General features: G+C 38.3%; 1 protein-coding gene across 1 annotated transcript in view; it reads left to right on the forward strand.

Moving 5' to 3' along the window:
* The first annotated feature begins 3,325 nt into the window (after window positions 1-3,325).
* TTC33 (tetratricopeptide repeat domain 33) overlaps window positions 3,326-12,162 on the forward strand; it is a 34,438-nt gene continuing 25,601 nt past the window's right edge. Inside the window, exons 1-2 of the mRNA XM_007437222.4 lie at window positions 3,326-3,645; window positions 6,125-6,354. Of these exons, the coding sequence (XP_007437284.1) occupies window positions 6,134-6,354 (221 nt within the window). The 5' untranslated portion in view covers window positions 3,326-3,645; window positions 6,125-6,133. The remainder of the gene's footprint in view (window positions 3,646-6,124; window positions 6,355-12,162) is intronic.

Below are 12,162 nucleotides of genomic sequence, written 5' to 3' on the forward strand. Positions count from 1 at the left end.
GAGCTCACCTAGGTATAAACCACAGTGAACTTCAGTTCATTTTTGACGAATTGCATATAAATGGCAAAAGTATCAAAAACTTGCTGCTGTGTTCTGTCTTAGTGAAGTTACTGATTATAGTGTTTTATTAGCTGCCTTCTTTGTATTAATGGTGCAGAATATACATGTAAAAGAGACAAATCTATTTGTATTCAATCCTGCCCTGGAAAAAAGCAGTGTCTTACCCCCTTCAAAAGAGAGCACTTGGTGTTCATAGAAGAAAAACCCATTTCTAGATAAATAAGCAACACTTTCTAATAATGTTTTCAGCATTTTACAATTTTGGAATTGTCAGCCTCAAGGAAGAACAGGGATAGGTGCATATTTTCATCTTCTCCAAACTGACTTGCTGGTTTGGGCAAGAACTTTGTAAGCTTTTTTATAATCATGTGACTAAGTGCCACCAAAGTCTGCTACCTTCTTTCAGACCAGAATGTAAAAGGAGGGGATCCACTGCGCTCCTCTTACATTTAGCAAAATTAGATCCCACTCACTCCAAGAAGACAATTGGAGTATTGTCAAGTCTTGATGAAGTCGAGTCCAACTGACTTCCATACTAATTGGTTCTTTACACAACATGCTAAGCCTAAAGTAAGCCAACCATGTTATGGCTCTCTGTGATAGGGGAACTCGGCCACTAAGTTACTGGAAATTCTAAGGGCCTTTCTCTATTTACATCTAATCATAGGACAAATGTGCCCTGGCAATATTTTTATGCTCTGTCCCCCTGATGTTGTCTTCATCTTGTCCCCTACCCATGAGACAGCTTTCAGTCATCTTTAGTTGCAGTCATGTGAAAAAGTAAGTATACCCTATTGAAATATTTAACTTTTACAGCATATTTCATCATACAGATATTTGATATTCATTTCAACAATACTGATAAAGGGGATACGATATAACAAATATGCACTGTTTACACTTTGTAGTCCACTGTGTAATTGAAATAAACATACATGACCTACATTGATGACCTACATTTATCACTACCTCAAATACCTAATATTAGAATCAGGCACACCAGATAGGGTGCAAATGATTAGAACATTGTTAGGGAGGAACCTGTTTTATTGAAATCTCAGACATTTAGTTTGATTTGCTCTTTGTTGTTGAAGTATGTTGTATCACCATGCCTAGATTAAAAGAGCTCTCTGGGGCCTTCAGAAAGAAGAGTATAGATGTTTCTGAGCCTGGGAAGGGATTTAAAAAGATTGGCCAAACAATTGGATATCAATCATTCCACTCTCTGGAAGATCATCTACAAGTGGCAAAGATTTCAAACAAGTGCCAACTTGCCCAGGCCAGGCTGTCCCAACAAGTTCAGCCCGGGAGCAGAATGCAAGATGCTGAAAGAAGTCTCTAAGAACACCAGAATTTCATCACATAACCTAGAGGTAGCTCTCACTACTATTGATGTCAAAGTGCCTGAGTCTACCATCAGAAAGAAGCTGTACAAATTCAATCCACATGGGAGGTGTGCCAGGAGCCTTTGCTGTTCAGAAAGAACATCAGGGCAAGACTAATGTTTGCTCATGAACACCTAGGCAAAGACCAGGACTTCAGGAATGATGTGTTCTGGACTGATCGGACAACGATAGTTATTTGGCCACAGTACCAGAAGACATCTTTGGTGAAATACAAAGAGAGCATTTCATCAGAAAAAACTGATACCAATTGTAACACATGGTGGTGGAAATGTTATGGTCTGGGGCTGCTTACTGCATCAGAGGCTGGGCAGCTCATCAACTTTGAATTCTTCATTGTACCAGGGGGTCCTTGAGGATAATGTGAGACCATATTTCAGAAGATTGAAGCTCAGTGAAAAGTGGACCTTGTATATGACAATGACCCTAAACATTCCAGTAAATCCACAAAGGAAAGGAAAGGAAAGGAAAGGGAGGGTAAGGGAGGGTAAGGGAGGGTTCTGGAATGGCCAAGTCAATGCCTGGATCTAAATCCCATCAAGATGCTATGGGGTAATTTGGAATGGGCTGTGTATGCAAGAAACCGCTCAATTGCACAGCTGAAAAAATTCTGCATGGAAGAGTGGGAAAAAATTCCTCCCAGTCAATGTTAGAGATCGGTATAAGAAACACCTACTTGAGGTTGTTTCTGCCAAGGGGGCAATACCAGGTATTAGAGCCAAGGGTGTACTTATTCACATGCGAAATTTGCATTGATGTTTATTTCAGTTACACAATGGACTACAAAATGTAAATAGTGCATGATATTTGTTATATCCCCTTTATCAAAACTGTTGAAATGAAGATCAAATATCTGTTGAAAAGTGTGGAAAAAGTCAAAAATTTCAATGGGGTGTAGTTTTTTACACGACTCTATACTGAAGTTAAGTTGCTTCATACACACACACACACTTAAGCTGGCAGCATTCAACAACCTCAAGATGTGTAAAATATAACATTGGCTCTCCCTTATGTTGGAAGCAAAGTCAAGTGACTGGTAGTGGGTGGGATCAGAGGAGCAGTTGGTGATTTCAGACTGATGCAAGCACATACTCTGGTTCCTGATCAGCCTTGGCTGTGATCAGAGAGGTCTGCTGGTGGTCTATCAGAATTGCAACATCAGCCCAAACAATAATATTGTAAGTGCTTTAACTTTGTGGCCATTACCAGTTCATTGCAAGCTTTAGTAGCACAATGGTAAAATGATGAATGGGACCAAATAGTCGAAGGAGGCACCTGGAAGTTGTCTAAATTAAAACAAGGGGGAAAAGGGGGGAAATAAACCTTCAAGTGCTGCTTCTGACTCACTTCCCTTCATGATTCCAAGTCAAAGTTTTTAAACTTTGAGTTGTAATAGGAAGGGTGGGAAAGAAGAGGCAGGGAACAGTGGCTAGTGATTCCTGCGCTCAGACGTGCCCCATTTCTTGGTACAACTCTGATAGATACCTTCCTCCCCCGCTGGTGAGATGAGGAAGAGGAAGGCAGCAACGCCAGAGGAATTAACTACAGTATTTGCTTTGCTTGCACATAATCAGCACAACATCACTGTTGGAGTCGTGAAATATGGACAACGGAGGAAGGATGTGGACTAGCAAAAGGTTGCGAATTTCATATGACTTCCTTCCAACCTCAGGGTTGGGCAGAGACGATCTTAACTCAAGGGAATCAAAGTCACAACACGTGCTGTGTTCAAGTTCTGACGCCAGCCAATAGTAGCGGTCCGAGCGGGGCACGTGATCACACATCACACTACAATACCCAGTATGCCCTGGGGGCGCAATCCTAGGACCCGGCTAGCTTGGGAGAGGCCGAATTTTTGCCTGGAGGTCTTCCACGGTTCTCCGCTGTCAATTTTATAGGGATAACGAGATGTTACAAAGACACGCGATTTCCCTTTCCGGTGACATTTAAAAGTCTCATGGTCGGTACACGGAACAGAGTCTTTCCTTTAATGGCACCCCCCACCTTCCGCTACGTTTCCCCCTGGAGGCTAGACCGGACCTCAATTACAGCGGAAGTTGAGCATAGAGTTGTCGACATTGCTCAGAGCGCCACTATTTCCGGGGTTGACGCTTCCGGCTGGCAGTAGTTACCCTACAAGCGACGGGGTTAGGAAGACGCCGCTAGAAAAGGGGGCTTTCAGGTAATTATGTCGTCTTTTTTTTTCTCTCCCCCTTCCAGCGTCTCTCCCAAACTTTTCACAGAAGACAAATTTATTTGCCCCTTTTACATCTTCATTATGTAAGGGGTGGATTGGGACAACGGTCCTAGCCCGTTGATGGCTGCCTTGTGTTCCCAAGACGTTAAGAATTGTAACTCCCATAAGCCCCACCGCGCGGCTTTCTGGGAGTTGTAGTTCAAGGGTGGCAAAATGCCTATCATTGTTCCAGCTAGGTCAGAGCTTCTGCCTGATGTTAATCCTGTAAGGGAAGATGTTATTTCAGACTCAGATTAATAGCTCTTCGGGTACTTGGAAATTTATCGAGCTGAAGAGTGGGAATCTAGAACTGGCCCTTGGATCTTGATCGTTTGAATCTTCGTGGGTGTAAATAAGGAGCTGACATATCCCCAAGCTTAGCCTTTGGCTGAAAGATATTCCGAGAAGAATGATATTATAAGCATCCGTGAACTTAAAGGCTAAGTATTTGTTATGATTTAAGCCAATGTCTTTCAAATTGGGCAACTTCAAGATCTGTGACTTCAATTCTCAGAATTCCCCAGCCAGCATGCTGGCTGGGGAATTCTGGGAGTCGAAGTCCACACATCTTAAAGTTGCCCAGTTTGAAAGACACTGATTTAAGCCTTTTGTAGACTACAGTCCATTTCTTTAGACGCAGTGTGTTTGAGAGGAATGCATGTGCACCCATGTGGGAGTAAGCAGTGAGATCAGAAGGAGATTGTAAGCAAGGGGATTGGACAGTCATACTTATTTTATTAGAAGTAGAACTATTATTTATAAAATAGTTTCCAGATTATAATGCAGGCTTTCCATTTTGCACTGCAGTCCATCTCCTGTTTTTTCCTTCCATCCAAGAAAAAGATAAGGGAGCTGGTATAGTTTGAAGTCTTTGCCCAGTTGTTTTTGAATATTGCCACTTCTAATTATGATGGATTTCTGATTATTATTATTATTATTATTATTATTATTATTTTATTTTCTTCTGTAAACGCTTTTGTCAGTGCAGAATGTAGTGGGATGTTACTGACAAATGACAAAACATTTGGTGGACAAGCCAACAGAAGTTGGGAATGACAGTTCTGATGTGTGGACACAGTTGTGGACACAATCTAGTTTGTGTCTGTTATATAGTTTATCATGTATGTTTGCTATGTACAGCTGTTTATCTGCAACAATGTACTACTCAGTAGGGCTGTACAGAGCTTGAAATTTGATTCCTAAAAGATGCTTTGGAACACACAAGAGCATGACTATAACATCTGTCTAGAATGCCTTAAAGCAGCTGTGTCTTTTGGGGGGGGGAATCACCTTCCAGGAGGTGAGGGCAGCCATGTGATCCTGGGAAAAGGCATGTTTGCTTTAAAGAGTTTCAGACAAATGCTATATTTATGCTCCTGCACCCAATACCTTTTTTGAATTATTTCCAAAGGTTATTATAGCTTTTACTATAGTCTTACTATTCCAAGCTCTCTGTCATTGAACAGAAGAACAATATCTCATGTATTGTCGAAGGTTTTCATGGTCGGAATACGATGGCTGGTGTGGGTCTTCCGGGCTGTGTGGCCGTGTTCTGGAAGTTTTGTTTCCTAACGTTTCGCCAGCATCTGTGACTGGCATCTTCAGAGGACAGGAGCACAGACAGGAGCAGTTCTCTCTGTGCCCAGGATGATGTGACCCTTTTGTGGGTATTTATAGAGATCAGATCCAGAACACGGCCACACAGCCCGGAAGACCCACACCAGCCATAATATCTCATGTATTTACAATCATTGCCCTTCAACTGTGTGTGTGTGTGTAGATAAGATACGACATTTTCATGTCATATTTCTGATGGTCCACAGAAATAGAACAAGTTGTTCCATAAGATGTTACAAGAGCCCTTGTTTATGTTAAGAAATTAATATGGTTACCTCACTGAAAATGTTATGCCTCAGTCTGTGGCTTGCTTTATGCACTGCATGCCATGAAGGCTTGGTTCATATGTCATGCTAAGCCAGTGTTTCTCAAACTTGGCAGCTTGAAGATGTGTGGATTTCAACTCCCAGAATTTCCCAGCCAGCATGGCTGGCTGGGGAATTCTGAAAGTTGAAATCCATACATCTTCAAGTTGCCAAGTTTGAGAAATATTGTTCTAAGCCTTAAAAATAAGATTTATAAACCAGAATAGTTGCATTCACCATTACACTAAAGTGAAAACTAAAGATACTACATTATGGTTTAGCATGATACATAAACTAAGCTTGCGATTTTGCTTTCATTTAATTCAAATAGATACCAAAATCATAGATTATAAGCAGAATTTCTTAGCAGAAATTAGACTTTTTGAGCAGGTGGATTTGTTATCTGGGTTAGAATTACTTACATAATACAGATTACTTATTCAAATTGATATGTTACATATAGATGAAAATTATGCAAATAGTTGAATGTGCATTCTTTTCAGTTTTCTGGAATGGCTTCCTTTGGATGGAAAAGGAAGATTGGTGAGAAGGTATCTAAGGTAACATCCCAGCAATTTGAAGCTCAAGCTGCTGATGAGCAGCGTCTGGTTGATGATAATGAAGTTGATTGGCTTCATGAAGCCAAAAGGAAAAAGGGGCTTCTCATGGAAGACTGTGTAGCCCAAAGTAAACATCTGAAGGATGAAGGTGCAATTTTAGCCGAAAATGGAAGGTATGGATTTTTTTTCTCTAGATGTGTATGTCCTGTTCCATATTAGATAGTTCCTTATGTTATCCCTTGTTTTATTTAAAGCACTGTTGATATTAATGTATGCAAATGTTGTATTGATGTTATAACGATGATTAAAGAATCCACAATGGGTGTATTCAATATAGCAGTTTCACCATAAACATGGTTTACATATCACAGTAATAGGGTTCATACAACTTACTAACCCAAAACCAGAGAAATCCTGTTATGGCTTAGTGTGAGTGTGAAGTTAGCCAGTGTCTTCTATAGAGTATCTCATTTGTACCGGTTTAAAAATGTCAGCTTTCTAAGTGAGTGTAGTTTTAACTATTTTAATCACCTAGTCATAATTAGGAAACAATTATCTCTTTTCTCCATTTTCTGTTACTACTACTGTGCAGTTTCAGTAGTAACTTTGGTGAATATTTATGTCTTCACCAATCTGATTGGTAACCATATTATGTACCATATTATGCTACTAACTATAATTGATGATCAGCTCAAAGTAAAAGTAGCTTGATTCATAGTTAGCTCTGAAAGTAAAGGGAAATAGGTTGACTCCTGGTCTTTATAGTCCTAGATTGTCAGCAGAAATTGGCTGTGGCAATAATTTGTCAAGATTTGGGGGCAGGTCTACACTCTTTCTGTGAGATTACAGATAGGGAATCACCTGTGATACATATCTATTCTGGTAGCCATTTGGTTTCAGCAGTTCTATCATTTAACTGTGCTTTGTGGGAAGAAATATCTCCTTTTGTCTGTTCTAACTGTTGCATCATTTAGGTTCCTTGGATGACGCCTAGTGTTATAGAAGAGAAAGAAAATTTCCATATCCACCTTCCTTGTATTGTACATCATTTTATAAACTTCTATTTTGTCCCTCCCCCATCTTTGCTCCTTTATAAAATAGCAGTCTAGAAATACAATCAATAGCCCCATTATAACTGTACCACAAAGGGAAATGTTCTGGACCCAATCATTTCTGCACCTTTCCGAGGGTACAATATCCTTTTTGAGATGTGATCAGAGCTTTCCTTGTAAAACAAAATTATGGTATTGGTAGATTTATATGAAGTAGTTCTGAAAACATTTGGAAGTTATCCACAACTTTCTAGTAGGTTTTTGACTACCTACAATCAGTAGCAACTACTTTTAAGCCAAATTCCACCCCCCCCCCCATTTTTTCTACCACTAAATAAATAAATTGTGATACATTGGGTTCTTGTGTTGTATTACATAGTCTCATGTAGCTTGCAAAAGATTTTGGTATTTACATGCTGTGCATAAAGTTAGAAATTAATACTGTATTGCCTAAACTGATGTATCCTTTTAACGATGGCCTTCTGTTATAAAAATGGAAAACCTCAGATGATCCAGATATTGGTTCTTTACTACTCCTAGCTTACCACACCACTGGCCTTGTTCCAGTGGTGGGACGTGTTTCACTTGAGAGCTATAGTTGTTCCTTTCTTTTATTACAATAATCAGAGGCTTTGCAGACTCTTATGTTCTGATTTGCTTGTGCCAGTTACTTTTAAACAAACAAATGAAAATATAACTGAACTGGTTTAGTTACCATGTGAAATACAAAAGTCAGAGTTATTTCACATATTACATGAGACAAATCTGACTTTCCTTCTACCTGAAGGGAGCCATGGTGAGTCGCAACTCACTAATAATTGTCTCTCTGTGATCCACTTACTACTTCTTACTTAAATATTGTATATATACATTGGATCCTCTCATAAGATTTAAAATATGTGAATTAAGTGGCCTTCTGTCAAAAATGGGCTGTCCAAATTTGATCTCTGTGTATGTATATTTATTTGGTAAGCTTGATACAAAATAAAAAGTAAACATTCCCTTAAGTAAAGTTTGACTTGATATGATAACCATATAGGTCCATGTGGTTTCTTTGCCAACAATATAGAAATGGTTTCCCATTGACTTTTTCTGGGATATTTTTTTTTTTTACTTCCCAGTTTATCCTTTAGCCCTTGGTTGTCCTGGTGGTCTCCTATCCAAGGATGAATCATTAATGTTCAAGATACGGAATAGTATACCTGAATTTGGAGCCCTTCAAATGTTGTAATGTAACTAGCCACCAGATGGCAGGTGCATCTACTTTCATGCAGCATTTTTGAGAAATACTGCAGCTTCCTTTTATTTTGTGATGTTTTCAAACTATTGAATAAAGAAACCTGTAGACAGACACTTACCTAAATATGAGGAATGAAATTGATATAATTATTTTTAGTCATTATACATAAATTGGTGGCCTGAAATTGTGCTTATATTTATTGAATATACTTTAAAAAAAAAATTGGAGCAAGCATCTTAAGTGTGAAACATTTTGAACTCATCACATTACTCCTGCCTTCAGAAGAGTGATAGAAAGGGTTTTCTACATTTTCTGCAACAAAATGCAATTTATTCTGTGCTTTGTGACCAAGCAGCTCTTGACTCAGGCATCACATAAGAGACTTGTTTCAGTCCTTAGCAAAAAAAGTAAATCTCTATGCTGTCTCAAGAGTCTTAAGAGCTGAATTAGGTCTTAAGGTCTGAGGTCTTAAGAGCTGAATTAACCACTCTAATTGCTGGCTTTAGAAAGAATGCTCTGGATCAGGAAAGCCAGTTGGAGGCAGCTTCCTAAAAGGGCATCCCTAATTAAGAGGAGGGGCAGTCTAGTCGGCTCCAGATGTTTCAACAACTCACATGATCCCCAACATCATGTCCAAGGGCATGGATTCTGGGAGTTGTAGTTCAAACCAGCTAGAGGGCACCATGTTTTATTACATCTTATTCTTTAGATCAGTGTTTCTCGATCTTAGCGACTTTAAGATGAGTGGACTTCAACTCCCAGAATTCCCCAGCCAGCCATGTTGGGAGTTGAAGTCCACTCTTTTTAAAGTTGCCAAGGTTGAGAAACACTGTGCTGTGGTATCCTTGGCTGTCCCTTTTGAGATGATGAATGCTTTTTTAAATTATTATTATTAAACGGGCAGTGATTAAACCATTCTGTGTAGATATGGCTAACCTGCCATATTTCAGAAGTATGGTCCTAATATTTTGATTAGTCTTGGCTGGCTGTTGTGCTGTAAAATGCTTAAAAACAAAAATAGTTCTGAGTGGTCTTTAAAGCTGATTTCAGATGTATGCTTGCCCCATGAAATGACTTCAGTGCTACCTGTATACCTTTGAAAGCATAATTTTCTAATGACATAACCCTCATTTTGGAAGGCATCTAAGCCTGGCTTTGAGATTCTTTTTTTGTAGTTTTCTATTTGGTTAAATGCTTTTCATATCGGAACAGTATATACATATGTTCTTGTTCTAATAAAGTTAGAATTTTTAAAAGCCCATCTTATCAAACTTTGGAAATGTTTCCTGCAGGAGTTTGATTATGCAACCTCTGTCAGATAGAGCAACTTCCATTTCAGTTTTGTGGTGTTATGGATGAAAGCTGGAAATTCAAGAATAAGACTGTCTCCACATGTAGCAAAATGAGGTGAGAATTATGGGATAGAATTTGAAGGGGTTGAATGTATTTCATCACCTAACATTATAGCTGGAAGAATACCATTTTTGAACGCTTCTCCATATTTAGTAGAAAAAAGTCCTTCTTTGCACATTAAAAATTCAGCAGCTGGTGAGACAGGTCCCTACAGGAACACATTGCTTTTTGTGTTAGTTCTCTTTTTGCAAGAAGTTGTCAGCATGAGGGAATATTCAGAGATGGTGTGTCTATTCTGTCACCTCATTGTTTTAGTCAGTTGCTTGTGTAAACCAGGCCTTGACCAGTATCCCACTGAAAGATTAATTATAGCTATGTTTCAAGGTAACAATAATTGTAGAGCTTCTGGCTTATTGATGAGAAACATACTTATGAAATGTACTGTTATGCCTGAATTTGAGTTTGAAGCTGGTTTTCTTTCTCCCTGATTTGTTAGGAGAGTAACAAGCTACGATCTGGATTCAGACTTAACAGGAGCTTTTTCCATCCGTTTCCAGCTAGTTTAGTTACTTTTACTGGAAGGAAGAGATGGATGGGAATCTTAGCTTAGCAAGCGCAGGTCCGCTGTTGCTGAGCAATAAGCTAACCTTCTAAAAAAACTGACTTGTTATAGTTGAATGAAATGTTTGAATTCTATTTAGAGAGCAATGAAACTGAACTTATGAATTGCCTGCTAATGTTGAAGTGGGAGTGGAGCAACTGACGTTCACATTCGCATTCTTCCATGAAACCCAGTAGGTGAGCTTGCTCAGTCATCATCTCTCAGTCTGCCATATAGTATTAGGGTAAAAATGAAGTGATCTTACATACATGCTTTGAGTTCCTGGAAGAAACATGGAATATACATATAGTAAAGCAACTATGAATAATGTATGAAACTATCAGTGAAGGTAGACTCTGCAAGGTTTCTTGATAATATATACTTTATGTAAATAACTTTATAAGCACACTCCAACATTTTTCTCTTACAATAAAGGAGGAAAACTTTTGCAAGCTTCCTTTTTCTATATAAATTTTATTAAATTTTCCAAAAAGTTAAAATACAAGAAAGTCAAGAAAAGAAAAAAGAAAAGAAAAAGCATAGAAAAGAAAGAGTAGCTTCTGACTTTCCTTGGTACAGGTATAAATGTAAAATATATTTGCCTCTTACTCTAGTATCTAAAAGTTTACATAATAAAAATAGCTTTTCGTCTAATCTTAAAAAAAAAATCTAGAATCAATCTATTTCAACAATACATATGATTTGTGCAAGATATTTCTATAGGTATAACATCAATCATCAAATCCCAAAATCAAAATTGCATTTTTTTTGAGGGTCAAGCAAAAAGTCCAAGAGTGGTTTCCAATTAGAAACAAAGCTAGATAATGCCCTCTCTTTAAGCAAAGTAGTCAATTTTTGCAAGCTTACTGAGTATTTTTCTTCCTCCTCTCTTATGCTTTTAAAAATAATCTCCCCCAACATCACTGTTAGCACTTAAGCAGAGTTTGAGTTCTAGAATATTGATAGCTTTAGAAGCCATTAATTACTCTGCTTCTTGCTTATTTACTGCTTTTCAGGTTTAAGAGGAAGTTATTATGACGGAGAAAGCTCCCAGGATTACTTAAATCAGCTGACGTCTAGCCCAGGGACAATATAAAAAAATAATCACACTTTATGCTATTAGAGCCATACAGTTATGTAAATTCTGAAGTATACTTCCTTCTCTAAAGTTTACATCACAGAATATAATGCATTTTTAATCTCTGTGTGAACTAGATATAGTTGAATAATATTATTTCCATGATTCTTCACTTTGAAATGTGGTAAATGTTGACAGAGGAGAAAGTTGTTAAGGTTGCTTAATCAGTCAAGGAAGTTGGCACTTGTTGCATCAATGCAATGTGAAGAAGTGATATTTTTAACGAGCCTAATCTCAGGGGATATAAAATGGCTGTTTTGTAATACATAACATTGCTGTGCAACAACATCAGAAATGAAGATTTTGAAATGCATCCTTAAGAATAAAGGTTTGTTCAAGACAGTACTGCAGAGACTGAGATTTCTCCAATGCAAACAAAACTTGGATCAGCTTCTTCATATGATTTAGGCAAATTTTACATTACAAGAAACATGGACCTGCTATTAAAAAAAAAGTTCTTCCTGAGAGTATTCTGCAGTGTCTAGCAACACTTTCTCCTGGTTGTTTCCTTGTTTTTTTGGAATTACTGAAGACACCATGGAAGCTTGCTATGCTCTTCGGAAGACGAGAACAGTGTCTTCACTGTGTCTGAATCTT

Source organism: Python bivittatus, unplaced genomic scaffold, assembly GCF_059951505.1.
Source record: "Python bivittatus isolate LINGU-HERP-01145 unplaced genomic scaffold, Pbiv_v1 ctg000570_np1212, whole genome shotgun sequence".
Classification (NCBI taxonomy): Eukaryota; Metazoa; Chordata; class Lepidosauria; order Squamata; family Pythonidae; genus Python; species Python bivittatus.